This window comes from Coregonus lavaretus (genome assembly GCF_964263955.1).
Source record: "Coregonus lavaretus genome assembly, chromosome: 8".
In the NCBI taxonomy this organism is placed as follows: domain Eukaryota; kingdom Metazoa; phylum Chordata; class Actinopteri; order Salmoniformes; family Salmonidae; genus Coregonus; species Coregonus lavaretus.
This window is the reverse complement of record NC_139995.1, coordinates 44,659,257-44,684,402: the sequence shown is the minus strand read 5'-3', so window position 1 is coordinate 44,684,402 and position 25,146 is coordinate 44,659,257. Positions and strand designations below refer to the sequence as shown.

The window sequence follows — 25,146 nt, the reverse complement described above, 5'->3', positions numbered from 1 at the left end:
CAACATAGTTTACCATTCAGGTTTCTTGCTGGGTAGACTGCTTCCTGTGGAGACCTTCCTGTAGCCTATTTATCTTCAAGTTATTCTCCCAGTGGCCATTGACAATCCTGCAGCTTCACCTGAGATGGCTGAGCTGTCAACTGTCTTGTGGTTCCGAATGTCAGATTGTGGGGATTCCAATCGTTGCTGTCTGTGATGCTGAATCAGAAACTCCACTGTTAGTGCTACAGCTGCTTGTTGTTTACCTTTGAACATTATTCACATAACAAAGTCACAACAGTAACCTGCTACTAATGATGTTAACTAGTGATGATCATTGATCAGTTTTATGTAAACATATGGATTGGTAACCACTCTTTGTCCCTTTCTATCTTTCTAAGAGGCAAATTATGCCAGCAGCACCAGAGTCCCTCCCCCTGGTGACTTGCCAGCCCATTGGTCAGACCGCTCTGTGCACCACCTCTAGCCCCGCCCTCTCCCCTGGCAGATCCATGCTGCTGGACACGCCCCACAGAGCCACGCCCACACCATGAGCGCCAACGGGCCCGCCCCTGTGGCCCTGGCTACGGCCCCAGCTGCAACCCCAGTCGCCCCGCCGGTAGCCGCTCCGGTAGCCGCCCCCACGGCTGCCCCGGTCCCTGTGCCGACCGTCCCGGTGGGCGCGTTGGCACAGAAGAAGCGGGCGCAGTATGCCAAAAGCAAGAAGCAGGGCAGCAACGCCAACACCAGGCCTGCCAGGGCCCTGTTCTGCCTCAAACTCAACAACCCCATACGAAGAGCCTGCATCAGCCTGGTGGAGTGGAAGTATCCTTTACAACAGACCACAGTGTGTGTGTGTGTGTTTGTGGGAAGGGGGGGGGGGATGTCTGGATGTCAGTAATCTATGTTGTGTTCTTTAGTGTGTGTTCCGTTGATTGTGTATGTGAGTATGTGAGAAGAACCATCATGAGCTCAGTTAGGGTCGATTCAGGGCCGTCACTTGAACTTCCAACCATGCACCAATTCCTTATTTACTTGAATTTCTCAACAGTACAGTTGGCTAATTCTGAGTTGCACCTAGCCCATGCCTAACTGTAGCTACCTAGCTTTAACTTAACCATGTGGAGTGACTGCATCCCATCTCCATTACCCCTCAGACTCCAGTACATATAGACAAGAGACACTCCTTCATGTTAATCTCACCGCAGCCTGTGACTCACTACCCAACACAGAATATGAAAGTGAAACAGCAAGTCAACATTTACAAGCGTAGGTAGCATACTGCAGCAGGGAACGCAAAAACAGATGATTTGACACCTATAGCCACTGATGTGTGAATCATTTTACACTTTGTGTTTTTTCGGCAGTGCATGCTAGAGAATAGTCAACTGGAGGTGTTTTTTTTTTTTAAACAAAGTCTTTTTTTGCTGCCTCCCAAGGCACTGTGAAAGTCACCACGTCCTAAATCCTAAAATACTGGTGGGGCTTGTAATAACAGAGGGTGACTCAGTGACAAGACACAGCTGTGTGTGTCAGCCTCTGCTGGGACTCTGCTGCTCCAGAAGACACAGTCATCAGAACACTGTGATAACAAGGCACATTATCTCATGTTATTTAGATGGATGCTGAATTGCAAAGTTGCCTTTTGAATGTTGTTATGACTTCTTTTTACTCCTGTAACTTCGATGTCTTTGATTTGAACTATCTGTTTGATGACGATCATTTGAACAGGAAATAATCTAACTGCTTTGATGTTTTTCCCTTAACCTTCTCTTCCAGGCCATTTGATATCTTTATATTAATTGCTATATTTGCCAACTGTATGGCCTTAGCTGTGTACATCCCCTTCCCTCAGGATGACTCCAACTCCACAAACCATGACCTGGTGAGTACATTTATACGTCAGCATTACTCCTGACATCACTTTAATAATGTTTACATATTCTTGCTTTACTCGTCTCATATGTATATACTGTATTCTATTCTATTCTACTGTATTTTAGTCTATGCCACTCCGACATTGCTCGTCCTAATATTTATATATTTCTTAATTTCATTCTTTTACTTTTAGATTTGTGTGTATTGTGTGCATTGTTGTGATTTGTTAGATATTACTGCTCTGTTGGAGCTAGAAACACAAGCATTTTGCTACACCCGCAATAACATCTGCTAAATATGTGTATGTGACCAATACAATTTGATTTGATTTGATTTGACTCCCCTAATTAACCCCATGACCTCCGGATCCCCTTGCAATACCTTTGACCTCTATTGTGCTCTGTATGGTGAAGTTGCCCCTAGATGCTGGATCTTGGGTCAGTTTTGCATTTCCCCCCACTAATGGTTAAGGTTAGGATTGGGGGAGGGGAAGCTGATCCTAGATCTGTACCTAGGGGAAACTTCACCCCAGAGCCTAGAGAATTCTGTGCTTTGCTGTTCTCAGCTGCTACTGTGAATGACTGCTTGGGTTTGCTGCTGTGTACTCTGGCAGTAACATCCTTCATGGTGCAGATGACTTACGGTGTCATTGAAGTCTCTATGGAGGTGCTGTAGGACAGAAGATACCCTCTGTTTGTTTTCAGGTTGTTATGCTGTACCCTGCTCAGTTGTAATGGCTGTGTCTGTTTGTAGGACTAGGGGTTGTCAGGACATGTTTAAAGGCACTATATGGAGTGGGGGGTTGAGGTCGTGGGGGATGGTAAACATGTAGTCCCGTGTAGCTCAGTTGGTAGAGCATGGCGGTTGCAACGCCAGTGTTGTGGGTTCGATTCCCACGGGGGACTAGTATGAAAAAATATATATATACAGTGAGGGAAAAAAGTATTTGATCCCCTGCTGATTTTGTACGTTTGCCCACTGACAAAGACATGATCAGTCTATAATTTTAATGGTGGGTTTATTTGAACAGTGAGAGACAGAATAACAACAACAAAATCCAGAAAAACGCATGTCAAAAATGTTATACATTGATTTGCATTTTAATGAGGTAAATAAGTATTTGACCCCCTCTCAATCAGAAAGATTTCTGGCTCCCAGGTGTCTTTTATACAGGTAACGAGCTGAGATTAGGAGCACACTCTTAAAGGGAGTGCTCCTAATCTCAGCTTGTTACCTGTATAAAAGACACCTGTCCACAGAAGCAATCAATCAATCAGATTCCAAACTCTCCACCATGGCCAAGACCAAAGAGCTCTCCAAGGATGTCAGGGGCAAGATTGTAGACCTACACAAGGCTGGAATGGGCTACAAGACCATTGCCAAGCAGCTTGGTGAGAAGGTGACAACAGTTGGTGCGATTATTCGCAAATGGAAGAAACACAAAAGACCTGTCAATCTCCCTCGGCCTGGGGCTCCATGCAAGATCTCACCTTGTGGAGTTGCAATGATCATGAGAACGGTGAGGAATCAGCCCAGAACTACACGGGAGGATCTTGTCAATGATCTCAAGGCAGCTGGGACCATAGTCACCAAGAAAACAATTGGTAACACACTACGCCGTGAAGGACTGAAATCCTGCAGCACCCGCAAGGTCCCCCTGCTCAAGAAAGCACATATACAGGCCCGTCTGAAGTTTGCCAATGAACATCTGAATGATTCAGAGGAGAACTGGGTGAAAGTGTTGAGGTCAGATGAGACCAAAATCGAGCTCTTTGGCATCAACTCAACTCGCCGTTCTTGGAGGAGGAGGAATGCTGCCTATGACCCCAAGAACACCATCCCCACCGTCAAACATGGAGGTGGAAACATGCTTTGGGGGTGTTTTTTCTGCTAAGGGGACAGGACAACTTCACCGCATCAAAGGGACGATGGACGGGGCCATGTACCGTCAAATCTTGGGTGAGTACCTCCTTCCCTCAGCCAGGGCATTGAAAATGGGTCGTGGATGGGTATTCCAGCATGACAATGACCCAAAACACACGGCCAAGGCAACAAAGAAGTGGCTCAAGAAGAAGCACATTATGGTCCTGGAGTGGCCTAGCCAGTCTCCAGACCTTAATCCCATAGAAAAGCTGTGGAGGGAGCTGAAGGTTCGAGTTGCCAAACGTCAGCCTCGAAACCTTAATGACTTGGAGAAGATCTGCAAAGAGGAATGGGACAAAATACCTCCTGAGATGTGTGCAAACCTGGTGGCCAACTACAAGAAACGTCTGACCTCTGTGATTGCCAACAAGGGTTTTGCCACCAAGTACTAAGTCATGTTTTGCAGAGGGGTCAACTACTTATTTCCCTCATTAAAATGCAAATCAATTTATAACATTTTTTACATTTGTTTTTCTGGATTATGTTGTTGTTATTCTGTCTCTCACTGTTCAAATAAACCTACCATTAAAATTATAGACTGATCATGTCTTTGTCAGTGGGCAAACGTACAAAATCAGCAGGGGATCAAATACTTTTTTCCCTCACTGTATATAAATGTATGCACTCACTACTGTAAGTCGCTCTGGACAAGAGCGTCTGCTAAAATGTTCAATGGTCATACGTTATTTATGTGTAATACATGTACAATTCTTGCTTTGGCTGTGTCGATGTGTGTGCTATATCCTCTTTGAAGACTGTTCTTGTGTAACCGCAGAGACTATGGGTCCAATCTTTGGCTACATAGAGAATCATCTCCATGCTCTTTTCAGTCGTACTTTGTCATGTCATATTGTTCCTGCAGTGCACCGGAATTTCATTCAGCTTTTTATTTTTAGAAATCCCCATCTCTGCACCACCGCTCTCTATGCTCCCCCGTTCATGTTAGTCTGACAGTGTGTCTGTGTAGGCTGATGAATTATGGGTGATGTAGTGTTCAAAGCAGTGCTTCTACAGCTGAGAGTGAGTGTAAGAGTGTGTGCAAAGTCCACTGGCGAGACAACAGACATTTGGATTCGTACATGAGCAGAATTTAGCTGGAGTGCTTAATGATTCATGAAGAGATCGTATGTCTGACTGCGGAGAGAGCAGACTGCTGGATGTTCTCTTAATGTTATGTCTGAGAGAGAGAGGGGTGAAAGAGAGAGAGAGAGAGAGATAGATAGAGAGAGAGAGATAGATAGAGAGAGAGACAGAGAGAGAGAGAGAGAGACACAGACAGACAGACAGACAGACAGACAGACAGACAGACAGACAGACAGACAGACAGACAGACAGACAGACAGACAGACAGACAGACAGACAGACAGACAGACAGACAGACAGACAGACAGACAGACAGACAGACAGACAGACAGACAGACAGACAGTAGGATGTGTGAGAGCAATAGAAGGCTACTGTAGAAGCTGTCCTGTTTTGTAACACTCAACCCAACTACTGCTTTAAAAGATGTATGGGGCTTATACTGCAGTTATGCTGTGGTTGTACGAAGACGTTCTACTGTACCAAGATACCAAGATGTACTACTTGAGAGGAGAAGTGTGGTGTAATGCTTGCAAGTGTGACCTCCAGGAGGGTGACCCCAGGGTATTTGTTTGCACAGTGGTGCATAGGAGGAGGAAAGTAGGTCATCAGGGACAATACAGTCTGTGCTACACTATTGTGTAATCTTGGTTGGTGTTCAACTACATGCTGTTAGGAGGACCAAAAGAGCATTGTCTTATTGCAATGTTCATATCAGTATGAGGATCAGGCAAAAATGTGGTCCTGTATGTCTCAGTTGGTAAAGCATGGCGCTTGCAATGCAAGGGTTTTGAGTTAATTTCCCGCTGGGGCCACCCATACGACAATGTATAGAACTACTGTAAGTAGCTTTGAATAAAAGACAGATTAAATGTAACAGGGGATTTGATTCCATAGTTCTGGGGAATAAACCAGGGCCATATATAAAGTATGTATGGCCCTGGAGTTAACTATGGTTAAAGTCGACTCTATGGAATGTACATAGCATATACACTGAGTGTACAAAACATTAGGAACACTGCTCTTCCCATAACATAGATTGACCAGGTGAATCCAGGTGAAAGCTATGATCTGTTAAATCCACTTCAATCAGTGTAGATGAAGGGGAGGAGACAGGTTAACGATGGATTTTAAAGTCTTAAGACAATTGAGACATGTATTGTGTATGTGTGCCATTCAGAAGGTGAATGGGCAAGACAAAAGATTAAAGTGCCTTTGAACGGGGTATGGTAGTAGGTGCCAGGCGCACCGGTATGTTGGGAACTGCAACTCAATATTAGGCAGGTGTTCTTAATGCTTTGTACACTCAGTGAGGTATGTAGACTAGAGTACACCTTATCTTATGATGATTCAACCTCATTGGGGAACAACCTATAGTGTCATTCTAAATGTGAACTCTATGTAATGTAAATGTAGGCTACAGTCCACCTTATGTTATGTCTATATTCTGTAGAGAGTGGCTATGAAGTCACTCCACAGAAGAATAGCTATCACTGTGCACAGCAACTGTGGGATGGAGGTATGGATGTGTGAGGGAAGGATGGGGTGGATGGGGATGTATCTAAATGGCAGCTAATGAGCAACTGCTGGGCTGGGCTGGCTGAGAGATCCACACACACACGCACACACTCCACACGTACGCACACATATACGGAAACACACACATACACACTTGCGTATACACATACACACACACCCTCCATTACATCCTCATGCCTTCCCACCCGACTGGCCTGCCTGGCCTCTGACTGCTAATTAGCCACGCATGAGAGGCCATGCTGAGGATTAGACATGTCATTATATATATCACATATTGGACTCAGAGTACCAGGGAGTCTTATCGCCCACCGCCGCCTCAGCTCGGCCGCCACCAAAAACTCCAGACTGTCTGCATCTTAAATGGTACCCAATTCCCTATATAGTGTACTACTTTTTACCAGAGCTGTAGTTAAGATTGTCCAGAGCCCTGGTCAAAAATAGTGCGCTATATAGAGAATAGGGTGTCATTTGGGATGCACCCCAGACAGCTGCTACTCCCTAATGTTAAGACAGAGCTGAGAGACTGCCTCTTTATCCATCTAATGCACTGGTATTGTCTTTATCCATCTACTGCACTGGTATTGTCTTTATCCATCTACTGCACTGGTATTGTCTTTATCCATCTACTGCACTGGTATTGTCTTTATCCATCTACTGCACTGGTATTGTCTTTATCCATCTACTGCACTGGTATTGTCTTTATCCATCTACTGCACTGGTATTGTCTTTATCCATCTACTGCACTGGTATTGTCTTTAACCATCTAATGCACTGGTATTGTCTTTATCCATCTACTGCACTGGTATTGTCTTTAACCATCTAATGCACTGGTATTGTCTTTATCCATCTACTGCACTGGTATTGTCTTTATCCATCTACTGCACTGGTATTGTCTTTATCCATCTACTGCACTGGCCTTTTTTACATTAATTCTCCTGTTTTTTGTTTGTTGATATTTGGGGTACTTTTGGGTAGTGTATAATAGGGTTGGGCAATATTACGATAGCATCGTCTATCGACGATGATTGACAGCCATCAATGATGTTGACGATATCGTGATGTTACAGACGATGGTTTAGTCTATTTGAATTTGACTGGCGGCGCGCCGTAAATAACGGAGTCTCGCAATGTACAGCAGGGCAGCACACAATTGACATTCCAAGTAATTTGTCTATTCCTATTTGCTATAGCCTGATTCAATAAATATGTCATATACAGAACGCAAGAGAGTAATCTAGGCCAGACAGAGCGGAGAATTCCACCAAAGCAGCGCAAAATATCCAGTCATAAAATATAGTTTCTCTCTCTCTGTTGGATGCTATAGATTAAACCTATTCATTTTTTTTATATAACGGACACTCCATAACTATCTTGTGTCTAGCTGTTTAAAAAAAACATTTGATCTTTTAAAAAAAAATGTTCTCTCCATTCGATATTCTATGAATATGACTTTGGGCTATACAGATGTAGGACCTTAATTTGAGCCAGTTTGCTACAGCAGAAAAAGAATCCTGCAGCAACAGGAAATGTGAATTATGATGTGGATTATAATTAATAGCCATTTTTTGTAGGGGTTTATACATTTTCCTTAGGCCAAATTAAGTCTGAAATTTTTTAAAGTGGAAATTACAAACATTAGAAGCCTTTTTAAACTTTTAATACACTACAAGTTTGAAATGATCTGCATTGCAAGAAAATTCTCAGCAACAAAAGAGTGATCAAGGCCTAAAAACGTAAGGTAGCCAGGGGCCTAATAATGAGAGAGAACCAACAATATCAAAATCTAATGACAAGTTTAATCAAGTTTAAGCTTATTAAGAACGAAATGATCCATGCGGGCTGTGAAAATCCCCCCATGCGAGGTTGTAAACCAAATGGCCAATAACCTATCCTCCTACTAGGCCTATTGACTCCTTTATTCAATTTTAGATTTTTGCACTGACTCTATGCACACTCACAGGACTCTACACACTCACACACACACACTCACACTCACACTGACACTCCAACACACACACACACTCTCACTCACACACACACTTCATTGGCTCACACACACATAACACACACACATTCATACTGACTCTACAAACACACACACACACACACACACACACACACACACACACTTACATACAATCATCATATACACTGCTGCTACTCCGTTTATCATATATCCTGATCCCTGGTCACGTTACCTCTATACAGTGCCTTCAGACCCTTTACTCAGTAATTTGTTGAAGCACCTTTGGCAGTGATTACAGCATCGAGTCTTCTTGGGTACAAGCTTGGCACACCTGTATTTGGGGAGTTTCTCCCATTCTTCTCTGCAGATCCTCTCAAGCTCTGTCAGGTTGGATGGGGAGCGTTGCTGTGCAGCTATTTTCAGGTCTCTCCACAGATGTTCGATCGGGTTCAAGTCTGGGCTCTGGCTGGGCCACTCAAGGACATTCAGAGACTTGTCCCGAAGCCACTCCTGCGTTGTCTTGGCTGTGTGCTTAGGGTCGTTGTCCTATTGGAAGGTGAACCTTCACCCCCGTCTGAGGTCCTGAGCGCTCTGGAGCAGGTTTTCATCAAGGATCTCTCTGTACTTTGCTCCGTTCATATTTGCCTCGATCCTGACTAGTCTCCCAGTCCCTGCCGCTGAAAAACATCCCCACAGCATGATGCTGCCACCAGCATGCTTCACCATAGGGATGGTGCCAGGTTTCCTCCAGATGTAATGCTTGGCATTCAGGCCAAAGAGTTCAATCTTGGTTTCATCAGACCAGAGAATCTTGTTTCTCATGGTCTGAGAGTCTTTTAGGTGCCTTTTGGCAAACTCCAAGCGGGCTGTCATGTGCCTTTTACTGAGGAGTGGCTTCCGTCTGGCCACTCTACCATAAAGGCCTGATTGGTGGAGTGCTGCAGAGATGGTTGTCCTTCTGGAAGGTTCTCCCATCTCCACAGAGGAACTCTGGAGCTCTGTCAGAGTTACCATCGGGTTCTTGGTCACCTCCCTGACCAAGGCCATTCTCCACCGATTGCTCAGTTTGGCCGGCGGCCAGCTCTAGGAAGAGTCTTGGTGGTTCCAAACTTCTTCCATTTAGGAATAATGGAGGCCACTGTGTTCTTGTGGACCTTTAATGTATCAGACGTTTTTTGGTACCCTTCCCCAGATCTGTGCCTCGACACAATCCTGTCTCTGAGCTCTACGGACAATTCCTTCGACCTCATGGCTTGGTTTTTGCTCTGACATTCACTGTCAACTGTGGGACCTTATATAGACAGGAGTGTGCCTTTCCTTTCATGTCCAATCAATTGAATTTACCACAGGTGGACTCCAATCAAGTTGTAGAAACAACTCAAGGATGATCAATGGAAACAGGATGCACCTGAGCTCAATTTCAAGTCTCATAGAAAAGGGTCTACCTTATGTAAATAAGGTATTTCTGTTTTTTATTTGTAATAAATTAGCAACATTTGCAAAAAATACTGTTTACGATTTGTCATTATGGTGTTTTGTGTGTAGATTGCTGAGGAAAATGTTTTATTTAATACATTTTAGAATAATAAGGTTGTAACGTAACAAAATGTGGAAAAAGTCAAGGGGTCTGAATACCTTCCGAAGGCACTGTACATATGTAATCCTACCACTCCAGTATCCCTGCACATTGTAAATATGGTATTGGCACTGACCCTGGAACTGACCCTGTATATAGCTTACTTTATTTATTGGGTTTTTGTTCTACCTTACTTTATTTTATAGTACTACTGATATTGATTACTGCATTGTTGGGAAAGAGCTTGCAAGAAAGGCATTTCACTGTACTAGTGCACGTGACAATAAAAACTTGAACCTTTAAATTATCATAACTATCGTGAATAGTAGCATATTTCACAAATATTCTAGCCAAAGAAAGGGTTGTCCTAATGTTGCCACTTTAAAAAATAACAAGAATGAAAGTCTATATCAATCACAGCTTTATGAGAGATATAACATTTTATTTTTATTTTGAGGCAAATATAGCTATTATTATCCAGTTCTGAGGACGATAGACTGTTTCCATCCAGCCCAGGATGTATAACGTTACTCACTACAGTTAGACCGTTCTTCATCAGAATGTTAGCTAACCCTACTCCTTACCCTAACCTTAACCCTTGAACCTAAATCCTAACCTTAACCCTAACCTTAACCCATAACCCTAACCCCTAGCCTAGCTAACGTTAGCCACCTAGCTAATGTTAGCCACAACAAATTGGAATTAGTAACATACCATACGTTTTTGCAAATTTGTAACATATTGTACAAATTGTAATTCGTAACATATTATACAACTTGTAATTCTATACTATACAGGGAATAGGGTGCCATTTCAGACTCAGCCATAGACTACGTTCTGTGGATGGATGAGATGCGTGTTTAGAACAGGGTCATATTCACTAGGAACCAAATGAAAGGAAATGTGGAGGGACCTACCTGAATTTGTCCAATAAGAAACGCTTGTTTTCACTTTCCGTTGCAAAATGTTTTGCTCCGGTGTGCAGTAATGAACACGACCCAGTGCAGTGTGCTGCAGAATCATGTTGCCCTGGTTGGAAGAGTGGGCCTCCCAACTTGCCAGCCTCGTTAGTAAAGCTTGGTTAACTGCAGCAGCAAGCAGCTCATTATAAATAGAAATCCATTTCCTCCTTGGGCAGTAAGACAAGGCTGGAGGACTGGAGTTCCACAACCACCAGGAGGCAGAAGGGAGTCCATAATAGGGTTAACTGTACACTTCACACACACACACACACACACACACACACACACACACACACACACACACACACACACACACACACACACACACACACACACACACACACACACACACAGACACACACACATACACACACCCATACAGACACACACACACGCACACACACACACAGGGCATGCCCACATTTCCAAAAGCACACACACTCCGATTTGGGATTTTGGGCTTCATCTGGAAAGCTCTGCCATGGTTGACCAACTTGACCTCGTGCTCTAGTACACAGTCAAAAAATCTAGTTGATTAAATTTAATATTATTTAGGAACTGGTTCCACAGGCTTTTTTTTGTTTACTCGGTTAAATGTTGTCTGAACGTAACATTTTTAGTTGTCCCAAACTTTATCTCCAACATGAGAAAACATAAGCAAAAATGCAGTCAACTTAAAATGATGTGTTTTCTCAAATTGTCTGTAAATTATAGTTTGGGCATCTTACCTAAAAACATGTATGTGGAACTAGTTACACACACTGCTTTTAACATGTCCTCACTTGGGATTTAAACTCACAACCTCTTGGTTGACAGCATTCCAATCTTCCTGCTATGCCACCATGTCTGTGTACTCCTGAGTGGCGCAGTGGTCTAAGGCACTGCATCGCAGTGGTCTAAGGCACTGCATCGCAGTGGTCTAAGGCACTGCATCGCAGTGGTCTAAGGCACTGCATCGCAGTGGTCTAAGGCACTGCATCGCAGTGGTCTAAGGCACTGCATCGCAGTGCTAACTGTGCCACTAGAGATCCTGGTTCGTATCCAGGCTCTGTCGCAGCCGGCCGCGACCGGGAGACTCATGGGCGGCGCACAATTGGCCCAGCGTCGTCCAGGGTAGGGGAGGGAATGGCCGGCAGGGACGTAGCTCAGTTGATAGAGCATGGCGTTTGCAACGCCAGGGTTGTGGGTTCGATTCCCACGGGGAGCCAGTATAAAAAAATAAAAAAATAAAAATTATATATATATATATATAACAAAAATAAATAAAAATAACATTAAATAAAAAATATTTATGTATTCACTAACTGTAAGTCGCTCTGGATAAGAGCGTCTGCTAAATGACTAAAATGTAAATGTGTCAATTACTGATTTGACATGTATTGCTACACTTCTACGTAAATCTCAGCTCTGTTAAACGCACACTCAAGAAAAACGATTTTATTGATCATAGTGATTTAGGAATAACATTAAAACAGAGTAATTTGACCCACCAACATTAGACAACTATACAGAAAAAAACTACAATTGCTTAAATAAGTAAATCAAATCAATAATGTGAGAATAGTCTAATTAACTGATAATTGACACAGACATGGTGGTATAACTGGAAGGTCAGAATGCCATGAACCAAGAGGTGAGTTCAAGTCCCAGATGAGGAAATGTTTGAGTAATAATTACTGTATAAATTTACATGCACAATGTGTGTCAAATATATTGTTGAAAACTTTGCTTGTTCCTGATAACTTCATTGTCAAACAGTTTGGAATGAGTGCTCTGAAATTATCACCCTGAAAGGCTCTAACACACACCTTGTGAAGAACAGTCACACACACCTGTCTGATAGAGAGTGTTGCCTCTTCTCTGCACACGTCTGTCTCCACCGCCACCTGTCTAGGAAACAGCCAGGCAGACATGGGGTCTGTCTGCCCCATCCTTCCTGTTTTAAGGTCATTTGTGACTGCTCTCTGTAAGACTCAGCGCTCCCGGAAGGCAGCTCCTCCTGCTGAAGGTAGCTGAGCAGAAAGCACCCTGGAACAATGACCTTTTCACTCTGTATATGATTCATACATTTCAACCTTCATAGGGCAACATGCACACGGAGCATCCTGGCTGCTATCATGTTAGTGTGTGTGTCTGTATCACTGTTGTTGGACAATACTATTCACTTTAATTCACCTCACCCACCGGGGACAAAATGACACTGACAATAGTCTGAAATGACCGCAGATATACTAGAGCAAGGCTGTTCAATGTCGGCCCTTGAGGGCCCAAACACTTCTGTTTTTCATCCCCTCCTTCTAATGAGGGACACCAGGTGAGTGCAACTAACTACCAGGTAGAAACAAAAACCAGGAGTGTTTCAGCCCTCCAAGAACGGAATTGAACAGCCCTGTACTAGATGATCCAATGGAGACTGAAATGACCATAGGTGAACTACAGATTAGAGGGACCACAGATGGTCCAGTACAGTAACATCCATCAGGCAGACTGCTAGAGCAGAAACACATCCTGTGATCCCACAGCTTTGCCTTGTTGTTTATATGGGCATACTCTTGATTACATGTACTGTTTACTATCTGTTAGCCTCTCGTGGTATTTTGGTTTTCACATGGCGTGTGTCGTGTCAGAGGAGTATGTGAGGGAGTGTGTGTGTGTGTCTGGGTGTCTGTGCGTATGTGTGTGTGTGCTTGTGTGTTTCAAGTGTGTATCCGTGTGTCTGTGACAGTGGAGGTTGGCTGTGGCTGTAACTGTAGCTGGCGTGGCAGCAGTGTCTCTGGACTCCAGTGGAGATGATGGCAGAAGTGTGTGTTTAGTCACTTAACTAACTGCTCATTTGTGGCTCACGCTACGACACCCCCTTCTCGTTATCCCTAATGTGCGTGCACATGCGTGTGTGTGTTTATGTGTGGGTGGTAAAGCAGGCCATTGATAGACAATGCATGCCCATCTAGCCTGTCTTGTCTAGAAGGACACACTGTGCCTATTTATCCCTATAGAATGTTATCGGAAATTCAGGTATCTGTATCATATATCATGTAAGTTAGGCTCCTGCAATGATTAATTGAAGGAGTCAAATGATGAGTTACTGAACAAATGAATGAATGAATCAGGTAATCTAACTAGTATGACTAATCATGTTTTCTAGTTATGGTGAAAACCACTAACATCCAGAGCTCATTGAAATACCATCAACATGCTCAGGGGCCAGATATACAGTATCAAGCATCTCAGCGTAAGGGTGCTGATTTAGGATCAGATTTGCCTTTTAAGATCACAATGAAAAAGGTTACACAGGCAGGGAAGACCCAGGGAAGACCTGATCCTCGATCAGCACTGAAATTCTGAGATGTTTGATACGGCCCCAGATATCTATAGACGAGTATAAGACTGATAGTGAGAATATGCTGAATGTGTTATTAGACAATCCAGAGAAGCAGCTGCTATCTGATCTATGTCCTTTTGAAAGACAGCATGTGAACTGATTGTGGACTACAGGAAAAAAAAGAGGACTGAGCACACCCCCATTCTCATCGACGGGCTGTAGTGGAACAGGTTGAGAGCTTCAAGTTCCTTGGTGTCCACCTCACCAACAAACTATCATGGTCCAAACACACCAAGACAGTCGTGAAGAGGGCACGACAAAGCCTATTCCCCCTCAGGAGACTGAAAAGATTTGGCATGGGTCCTCAGATCCTCAAAAAGTTATACAGCTGCACCATCGAGAGCATCCTGACTGGTTGCATCACCGCCTGGTATGGCAACTGCTCGGCCTACGACCGCATGGCAATATAGAGGGTAGTGCGTACGGTCCAGTACATCACTGGGGCCAAGCTTCCTGCCATCCAGGACCTCTATACCAGGCAGTGTCAGAGGAAGGCCCTAACAATTGTCAAAGACTCCAGCCACCCTAGTCATAGACTGTTCTCTCTGCTACCGCACGGCAAGCGGTACCGGAGCGCCAAGTCTAGGTCCAAAAGGCTTCTTAACAGCTTCTACCCCAAAGCCATAAGACTCCTGAACAGCTAATCATGGCTACCCGGACTATTTGCATTCCCCCCCCCCCCCCCACCCCCCCCCCCCCCCCCCCACCCCCCCCCACCCCACCCCTCTTTTACGCTGCTGCTACTCTCTGTTTATTATCTATGCATAGTCACTTTAACTCTACCCACATGTACATATTTCCTCAATTACCTCGACTAACCTGTGCCTCCACACATTGACTCTGTACCTGTACCCCCTGTATATAGCCTCCCTACTGTTATTTTATTTTACTACTGCTCTTTAATTTTAATTTTTAATTTGTATTTATTTATCTACATCTGTGTATGCGAGTGCAAATGTGTTTTAGTGGTGCACCTTTGTGTGTGTGTGTGTGTGTGTGTGTGTGTGTGTGTGTGTGTGTGTGTGTGTGTGTGTGTGTGTGTGTGTGTGTGTGTGTGTGTGTGAGAGAGAGAGAGAGAGAGCGAGAGAGAGAGCGAGAGAGAAATAATATGGGAAAACTGAGGTTCTGATGTGATCAAAGCCAAAAAAAGAATACATGAAAGTAAGCGAGAGAGAGAGTAAACATTATTGTTTCTAGTTTAGGTTAGTTATGAGTGAAGTGTCCTGGCTTCGCATCACTTCAAAAGATTGACAAGTGACTGAAGTAACCACCTAGGAGCTGTGTGGGAGAGCCGGGCGAATCAGCTCAATCAGATCAGCAACTGAAAGATTTTAAATCTGCCAATGAGAGGATTGCATGAAATATTCTGCATACGTTTTTCCAGGGCATAATTGTCATAGATTTAGTCAGGAAAAACTTGACAAGTATTTTTCATCATAGTTATTGTTGATGAAATTAACACTGGTATTTGGATAATAGATTCATCCTCTAGATAAAAACATTTTTTCAGTCATTATTCTGCAGTCAGTAGCTATATTTACATTAAAGGGATACTTTGAGATTTTGGCTGTTACCATAGACTTCCAGTCATTGCACTAATGCTAGTTAGCAATTGCGCTAATGGTAGTTAGCAACTTCCTTCAAACTGCATGCATGCAGAGACATAAAAATGATATCCACGAGTTCCTTTGACTCTGGGGAAGTAGATAAAGGGCTTCATTGCTAAGTATCCCTTTAACTTGTCCAGTGATTTTTTGTAGAAATTCGACAATTGCCTGCTACGGTGGGTTTCCATTGAATTATCTTGTGTCGATAAAAACAGCTGGACGTAAGGACGTCAAACCCCCCCCCCAAAAACCTGAAGTATTTCCATTACCCATTTAGGCAAATTGCGCATGAATAAATTGGCGACAGCCTGTATGCCCTCCCACCTATCTGTTTCATGTCTCAGGTAGCCTGTGAAAGCCAGAATGGATAGAATGCAATAATAAACTCATATTTGCCATATTCTAAAAATTATCATGTGCCAACTAACAATATGGCTATTGGCTAACATTATATCACAGATAAAAGGGGGAGCTTTGATTATACATGATATAACTAATGGTAGCTACATTCACAGTGTAATGTTTCTGCTGGTTGAAGATAGACATTATGGCAATGTTAAAGATGACCTCTTGTTGTTATAGCGCTGCTGTTTCCGTTCAGAGAATGACACCACAGCCTCTCCATAGCTTCGCCCGCCCCCTCACTGATGCACACACACCCAATGCATGCATGCACCAGTGTACGCAGCGCACGCAGCGCACGCAGCCATACACACACTGCCCTCTGTGGTCAGGGGTGGTATAGCGCCCTGAGCTCCCACATACAGTATATAGAACTGTTTGTGTGGGTAGAAAAGTATATAATGCTGTTGCTGGGTAACAGTGCATTAATAAACATTGCATTCAGAGACAAATATAGAAACACTTCTCTTTCTGAGAGGGGGAGGGGGAAGATGGTCTATGGTTTGATCAGAGATCGAAGGTCATATTCACACAATTTAATCTACACACATGCACACACACACACACACACACACACACACACACACACACACAGTCGTGTTTAGCTAACCTTTTGGGGACACACAATTGATTCCCATTCAAAATCCTATTTTCTCTAACCTTTATCCCTGAACCTAACCCTAACCCTAACCCTTACTCTAACCCTAACCTTAAACCTAACCTTAACACGAAAACCTAACCTTAGCCCTAACTCCTATTCCCTAACCCTAAACCTAACCTTTAACCCCTAACCCTAATTCTAACCCTAAGACTAATTCTAACCTTAACCCTAAACATCCTAGAAATAGCATTTTTCCTTGTGGGGACTAAGAAAATGTCCCCAGTTGGTCAAATATTTCTTAGTTTGCTATTCTTGTGGGGACTTCTGGTCACACAAACAGGTAAATATACACTACACAAATACGCTTGTTCAAATGCAGTTGCTGTTTCTCCGGTGGATGTTGATGTTAGAGCTCAAGCTGAGCATAAAATTGCTCCACAATTAATTGGATATGTTGGCCTAGCTATTTTATTAGCAAGGAAGTGTGTCCAAAATGGCACAATTATACAACACACAAATATAAACACACACAGAATGATGCTGTGAGGAAGCACTGTGTGTGTGCTGGCTTCCTTCAACCCCCTAGCTGGCCTAGACTCCTATGACTGAGCCATACAGACAGGGGGGGGGGGGGGGGGTGGAGAGGGAGGGAGAGAGAGTCATGATGATGGCATTGTTACAAAACCAGAGCAGCAATACATCTTGTAGCCCTATGAAATCACATTCATTGGTTACAACGTCGACACAATAAGATGAGGTAGGATGTTTGTTATTTTGTGCTATTTGTTTACCGTAAATATATTGACTCTTATCAAGCACCTCCACAAAGCCAATGGATATGCATATTCGATTTTCTATCCTAGCTCTGGTCCAGGGTGTTACATGCAGCTTGCTGACTCTGAGACTTCCTACAGTGTCAGCAAGCCACACGTAACGCCCTGGACCAGAGCTAGTCCTATCCCTTCTCGACTATACACTTGTGTCTTTAAGGTTTCTGTGTAATTTGAATGCAGTAGAAGTGTACATATACAGCATAGTTGTTTGTTTGTTTTTTTGTTGTCTGCAGAGATAGTTGTCCTGGTCATACAGTGATATTCAACACACATGATGTCACCGTGTGTGACTCATCATGTGACTCTGGCCCTCCGCCACAAGTACAGATGTGCTGTTCTATGCACGCTCTTTGTGTACTTACTCACCGACTGTGATACACGCTCTTCATGTACTTACTCACCACTCTCAGGTAATCATGTGATCAACTGCACTGGAGCCATGGATTATTATTACGCAATAAAATATATTTACAGAGATGTAATGGCGAGATCACCTGTGTATTAAATAAAGGATACAACTGAAATATGTAATGTAATAGAGGCTTAACATTGCAATGTCTATATTGACTATATCCCTCCCTCAGCCCCCTACTGGCATTCTCTATCAGCGCGCTCCAAACCAAAACACTGCTTAGTTTTGTCTATAGGCCTATTCCTACGGCACCAAACGGAAGAAAAAACTGACTGAAACAGGTAAGGACTACCTGAACTTGTCCAATAAGAAATGCTATTTTTCGTTAATACGACCCATGACTTTTGCATGATGAGATGAGTCATTTTAGCAGCCTAGTGGATAGCTCTACTAACAGTGTCTGCATTGTTCATAGCCTGGTAACTTCAACCATTTTGTATCTTCTCTACGGGTCATAGAGTTCAATGTGTCAAATCGGAGGGCCTGTTGTCTGGACCTCTGGCAGTCTCTATGGGGGTGCCACAGGGTTCAATTCTCGGGCCGACTCTATTCTCTGTGTATATCAGTGATGTCGCTCTTGCTGCTGGTGACTCTCAGATCCACCTCTCCGCAGACGACACCATTTTGTATACATCTGGCCCTTCATTGGACACTGTGTTAACAAACCTCCAAACGAGCTTCAATGCCATACAACACTCCTTCAGTAGCCTCCAACTGCTCTTAAACGCTAGTAAAACTAAATGCATGCTCTTCAATCGAACGCTGCTTGCACCCGCACGCCCGACTAGAATCACTACTCTTGGCGGGTCTGACTTAGAATATGTGGACAACTACAAATACCTAGGTGTCTGGTTAGACCGTAAACTCTCCTTCCAGACTCACATTAAGCATCTCCAATCCAAAGTTAAATCTAGAAACGGCTTCCTGTTTCGCAACAAAGCCTCCTTCACTCATGCTGCTAAACATGCCCTCGTAAAACTGACTATCCTACCGATCCTTGACTTCGGCAATGTAATTTACAAAATAGCTTCCAACACTCTACTCAGCAAATTGGATGTAGTCTATCACAGTGCCATCCGTTTTGTCACCAAAGCCCCATATACTACCCACCATTGTGACCTGTATGCTCTCGTTGGCTGGCCCTCACTACATATTCGTCGCCAAACCCACTGGTTCCAGGTCATCTATAAATCACTTCTAGGCAAATCCCCGCCTTATCTTAGCTCATTGGTCACCATAGTAACACCCACCCGTAGTATGCGCTCCAGCAGGTATATCTCACTGGTCATCCCCAAAGCCAACACCTCCTTTGGCTGCCATTCCTTCCAGTTCTCTGCTGCAAATGACTGGAACGAACTACAAAAATCTCTGAAGCTGGAGACACTTATCTCCCTCACTAACTTTAAGCATCAGTTGTCAGAGCAGCTTACCGATCACTGTACCTGTACACAGCCCATCTGTAATTAGCCCACCCAACTACCTCATCCCCATATTGTTAATTACATTGTTATTTATTTTGCTCATTTGCACCCCAGTATCTCTATTTGCACATCATCTTCTGCACATCTATCACTCCAGTGTTAATACTAAATTGTAATTATTTTGCACTATGGCCTATTTATTGCCTTACCTCCATAACTTACTACATTTGCACACACTGTATATAGATTTTCTATTTTCTACTGTGTTATTGACTGTACGTTTTGTTTATTCCATATGTAACTCTGTGTTGTTGTTGTTTTTATCGCACTGCTTTTCTTTATCTTGGCCAGGTCGCAGTTGTAAATGAGAACTTGTTCTCAACTGGCTTACGTGGTTAAATAAAGGTTAAATAAAAAAAAATAAAAAAATGGCCAGTGATGTTATGTAGTCCTGCCTGTGTATGGTTCAGTGGGTTAGCATCCTCCTTGATCATATGGTGAGCTCTCTCTCTGAGTCTCATGGACTGTGTTATTGCCTTCAGACATGAGCATTCCCCCTGTGGTAGGCTAGAGACAGGGCAACACCGGCTGGATGAGGGGTGTGTGGGTGTCTGTGCGTGTGTGTGTGCCTGCCTGCGTGTCACTGGCGTACACGTGTGTGGAAGTGTTTAACTGTATTGACAGGACCGTTTATCTATCTCTGTGTGTGTGTCTGCGTGTGTGTGGGCGGGGGGGGGGGGTTGTCTTGGTGGGTGTGGGACGTGTTAATACTTTTCTGTTAGTATCTGTGTGTGTATTTATGCTGGAGTGCATACTGTATGTCTCTTTACAGCACAAATAAGCTCTGTGATGAGTCAGAGATATTTATGGCCTGCCCCACAGGCCTCGCTTTCCTCTCTCGCTCTCTCTCTCTCGCTCTCTCTCGCTCTCTCTCTCTCTCACACTCTCTCTCTCTCTCACACACACTCTCGCTCTCTCTCTCTCACACACACTCTCGCTCTCTCTCTCTCTCACACACACTCTCGCTCTCTCTCACACACTCTCTCTCTCTCTCACACACACTCTCGCTCTCTCTCTCTCTTTCACACACTCTCTCTCTCTCTCTCACACACACTCTCGCTCTCTCTCACACACTCTCGCTCTCTCTCTCTCTCACACACACTCTCGCTCTCTCTCTCTTTCACACACTCTCTCTCTCTCTCTCTCACACACACACTCTCGCTCTCTCACACACACTCTCGCTCTCTCTCTCTCACACACACTCTCGCTCTCTCTCTCTCTCACACACACTCTCGCTCTCTCTCACACACTCTCTCTCTCTCTCTCTCTCTCTCTCACACACACTCTCGCTCTCTCTCTCTCTTTCACACACTCTCTCTCTCTCTCTCTCTCACACACACACTCTCTCTCTCTCTCTCTCACACACTCTCCTCTCTTACTTTCTCTCTCTTTATCCATCTTCTATCTCCCCCTCTCTATCTCTCTCTTCTACTCTATCTCCCCCTCTCTATCTCTCTCTCTTCTACTCTATCTCCCCCTCTCTATCTCTCTCTCAGGCTAGGATGGCAGAGTGCAGATCCAACTTTGCTGATGTATAAATAAATGCCTGTGTAATCGAGTGGGAATGGTTTATTATTCACTATTAAACTCACATGCTTTCATGAACAAGAAAGTGGACATTTGCATACATTTACCATAGCTCTGGATGCCTGAGCCATGTGGTGATGACATCTGAGTTTTAATGGCAGGCCAGCCTTCAACCAATAGATTTAAAGGGAAGAATCTGCAATTCACAAAACAACAAAGCGGGCCAAAAATTGATGTAATCAAAGCACATTTTTAAAAAGTCCTGTTCAAACCTGTTCAAGAGATCTCATAAAGGATAGTTATTTTCCTTGAATTGTGGGACAGGATCGTTATAGCTTGATTTATTTATTTATTTGACTGTATGCCAGGTACTCTGTAACTTTGTGTTTGTGTGTTTTCGACTCAACTCAAAGGGCTTTATTGGCATGGGAAACATATGTTTACATTGCCAAAACATGTGAAATAGATAATAAACTAAAGTGAAATAAACAATACAAAAATTAACAGAAAACATTACACTCACAAAAGTTTCAAAGGAATAGAGACATTTCAAATGTCATATTATGGCTTTGTACAGTATTTTAATGATGTGCAAATAGTTAAAGTACAAAATAGAAAATAAATAAACATAAATATGATTTGTATTTACAATGGTGTTTGTTCTTCACTGGTTGCCCTTTTCTTGTGGCAACAGGTCGCAAATCTTGCTGCTGGGGTTGCACACTGGTATTTCACCCAATAGTCTATCAAAATTGGATTTGTTTTCGAATTCTTTGTGGGTCTGTGTAATCTGAGGGAAATATGTGTCTCTAATATGGTCATACAGTTGGCAGGAGGTTAGGAAGTACAGCTCAGTTTCCACCTCATTTTGTGGGCAGTGTGCACATAGCCTGTCTTCTCTTGAGAGCCAGGTCTGCCTACGGCAGCCTCTTTCAATAGCAAGGCCATACTCACTGAGTCTGTACATAGTCAAAGCTTTCTTTAATTTAGGGTATTCTGCCACTGTATACTCTCTGTTTAGGGCCAAATAGCATTCTAGTTTTCTCAGTTCTTTTGTTAATTCTTTCCAATGTGTCAAGTAATTATCTTTTTGTTTTCTCATGATTTGGTTGGGTCTATTTGTGTTGCTATCCTGGGGCTCTGTGGGGTCTGTTTGTGTTTGTGAACAGAGTCCCAGTACCAGCTTGCTTAGGGGACTCTTCTCCAGGTTTATCTCTCTGTAGGTGATGGCTTTGTTATGGAAGGTTTGGGAATCGCTTCCTTTTAGGTGGCTGTAGAATTTAATGGCTCTTTTCGGGATTTTGATAATTAGCGGGTATCGGCCTAATTCTGCTCTGCATGCATTATTTGGTGTTTTACGTTCTACACAGAGGATATTTTTGCAGAATTCTGCATGCAGAGTCTCAATTTGGTGTTTGTCCCATTTTTCTCTCTCTGTCTCTCTCTGCCCCTGTCTCTGTTGCTCTCTCTCTCTCAGAGCACTCAGTTGAATGGCAGTAGTGAGCCGAGAGCCTCCCTCAACCTTTTACACTGGTAACAGAGGGGCCTGTGGCTTTTTCACTGGGCTAAGTGCTGCACTCAATCGGCAGTTAACTGTTGGTAAAACAAGCCCGCAGCACACAATACTCCTGCATTTACTGTATGGTGTCTAAAGAGCAGGGGGATTAAGTACAGGAGACTGTGTGTGTGTGTGTGTGTGTGTGTGTGTGTGTGTGTGTGTGTGTGTGTGTGTGTGTGTGTGTGTGTGTGTGTGTGTGCGTGCGTGCGTGCGTGCGTGCGTGCGTGCGTGCGTGCGTGCGTGCGTGCGTGCGTGCGTGCGTGCGTGCGTGCGTGCGTGCGTGCGTGCGAGAGAGAGAGAGAGAGAGAGAGAGAGAGAGAGAGAGAGAGAGAGAGAGAGAGAGAGAATGAAGTCGGGGGTCCTGTATGTGAAGAGTTAAATGACTATGTCTAATGTTCGATCCCCCAACACTGCTTCTGGCTAGTAGAACCTAGCAGGAACCCTGACTTTAGAACAGGTAGCAATAGTTATTATATAGGTTAGATAGTACACGTTAGCTAGCACACGATTTGATTATGGCTTTGAGAATAGCGAAAGACAGACAGACAGACAGACAGACTGTGTGCGATGTGGCTGTGTCCATTCTGTATACGCTGCATGCTGAGTGCTAAGGTGAGCTGCTGTACCTCATGTATAATGAATGGTTGCAGGGAGGGAGGGGACCCAGCCCAGCCCTCTCACCTGTCACATGTCTCTGGGTTGTGTGTGTGTGTGCTTGTGTACTGTGTGTCTGTGTGTGTACTGTGTGTGCGTGTGCCCATGCATGCATTTGTAGCCTAGCGGTAGCCTAGTGGTTAAAAGGGTTGGGCTAGTAACTGAAAAGTCGCTGGTTCGACTCCCTGAGACGACTAGGTGAAAAATTGGTTGATGTGCCCTTGAGCAAGGCATTTAACCCTAATTACTCCTGTAAGTCGCTCTGGATAAGAGTGTCTGTTAAATGTAAAAATGCCTGTGTGTTTGTTAACATGCTGATATGAATGGTCATTACTCTATAATAAAGCTTTAGGATTGCCCAACGGCATAACAATCCAATGTTTTCTCTTCCTCTCTACCTGCAGGAAACGGTAGAACATGTCTTCCTCGTCATTTTCACTATAGAAACCTTCCTGAAGATTATCGCCTATGGTTTAGTGGCGCACCAGAACGCATATGTGAGAAACGGATGGAACATGCTGGATTTTGTCATTGTCGTTGTTGGGTAAGTATCTCCAAGATTCCTTACTCTCCAGCCGCTCATTCAATGCCAACTGGAATTCATCTGATGAGCAGAACGTGAAGTTTTTACCATAACACATTTTTCCTGCTTGTGTTGTGGAGTCCAGGCCTTTTTTGTGTTTCAGTTTGGGGTTCGAATTTGAACTGCAGTTCCTCATTTGAACTCAATGGTTAGCTGTGTACAGTATCTTTCAGCCTGACTGTGTGCTTGTTTGTGACAGTGGTTGAGTTGGACTTCTTTAAGCCTCCTTCCTCTCCAGTCAGTATGCATCCCAAATAGCACATTATTCTCTATATAGTTCACTACTTTTGACCAGGGCCCTGGTCAAAAGTAATGCACTATTATATAGGGAATAGGGTGCCATTTGGAACATATCCACAGTCAGCAGCCCAGTCCTAAGAGAGACACTCATCCAGCTACAATATACAGTATGACCTAGAAAAGACATGGAGGATAAATCACAGCTTTACCACCACTGGAGTGATTCACCATCTCACCCCATATTCCATCTCATCTCTCCCTCCTTCTCTCGCCCACCCTCTCTTCCTCTCTCTCTCCCCCCTCTCTCACTCCATACTCTCTCCTTCTCTCTCATTCCCTATTTATATATCTCTCTCTCTCTCTCTCTCTCACACTCTCTCTCTCTCTCTCTCTCTCTCAATCTCTCTCTCTCTCTCTCTCTCTCTCTCTCTCTCTCTCTCTCTCTCTCTCTCTCTCTCTCTCTCTCTCTCTCTCTCTCTCTCTCTCTCTCTCTCTCTCTCTCTCTCTCTCTCTCTCTCTCTCTCTCTCTCTCTCTCTCTCTCTCTCTCTCTCTCTCTCTCTCCTCTCTTCCTCTACATTTTTCTCTCCCTCTCCTCCTCTGCCTCCCTCCCACCCTCCCTCCTCCAATACGAACACAGTCCAGTAGGTAGCTAGGTCAAATCTATGTCTGTAAGAGACATGCAGGGTTGATCTGTCATACAGTCAGATGCAGAGAGATGCATCCTGATGCATCCTGCTAGGATGACTGACTGACTGACTACAGAACACATGCACATGCTGCCAAATCATAATAGAAATGCCACTCTAAGATAACTCCTGTCAATAACCAAATATAGACAAGTCAATATCCCCACAACTGAACTGGACACGCTGAAGTACTGCACACAGGCCAAAGGACCGCACAAACTATGTGATGTCAGATGAAATGGTAAGATTGCTTCATTGGGATCTGACATCATTAT

General features: G+C 43.8%; 1 protein-coding gene across 1 annotated transcript in view; it reads left to right on the top strand.

Moving 5' to 3' along the window:
- Positions 1–529: 529 nt before the first annotated feature.
- LOC311134066 (voltage-dependent L-type calcium channel subunit alpha-1D-like) overlaps positions 530–25,146 on the top strand; it is a gene marked incomplete at both ends in the record, with an annotated part of 81,822 nt that continues 57,205 nt past the window's right edge. The window contains 3 exons of the mRNA XM_084167662.1: positions 530–804; positions 1,759–1,864; positions 23,766–23,905. Coding sequence (XP_084023788.1) covers positions 530–804; positions 1,759–1,864; positions 23,766–23,905 — 521 coding nt within the window. The remainder of the gene's footprint in view (positions 805–1,758; positions 1,865–23,765; positions 23,906–25,146) is intronic.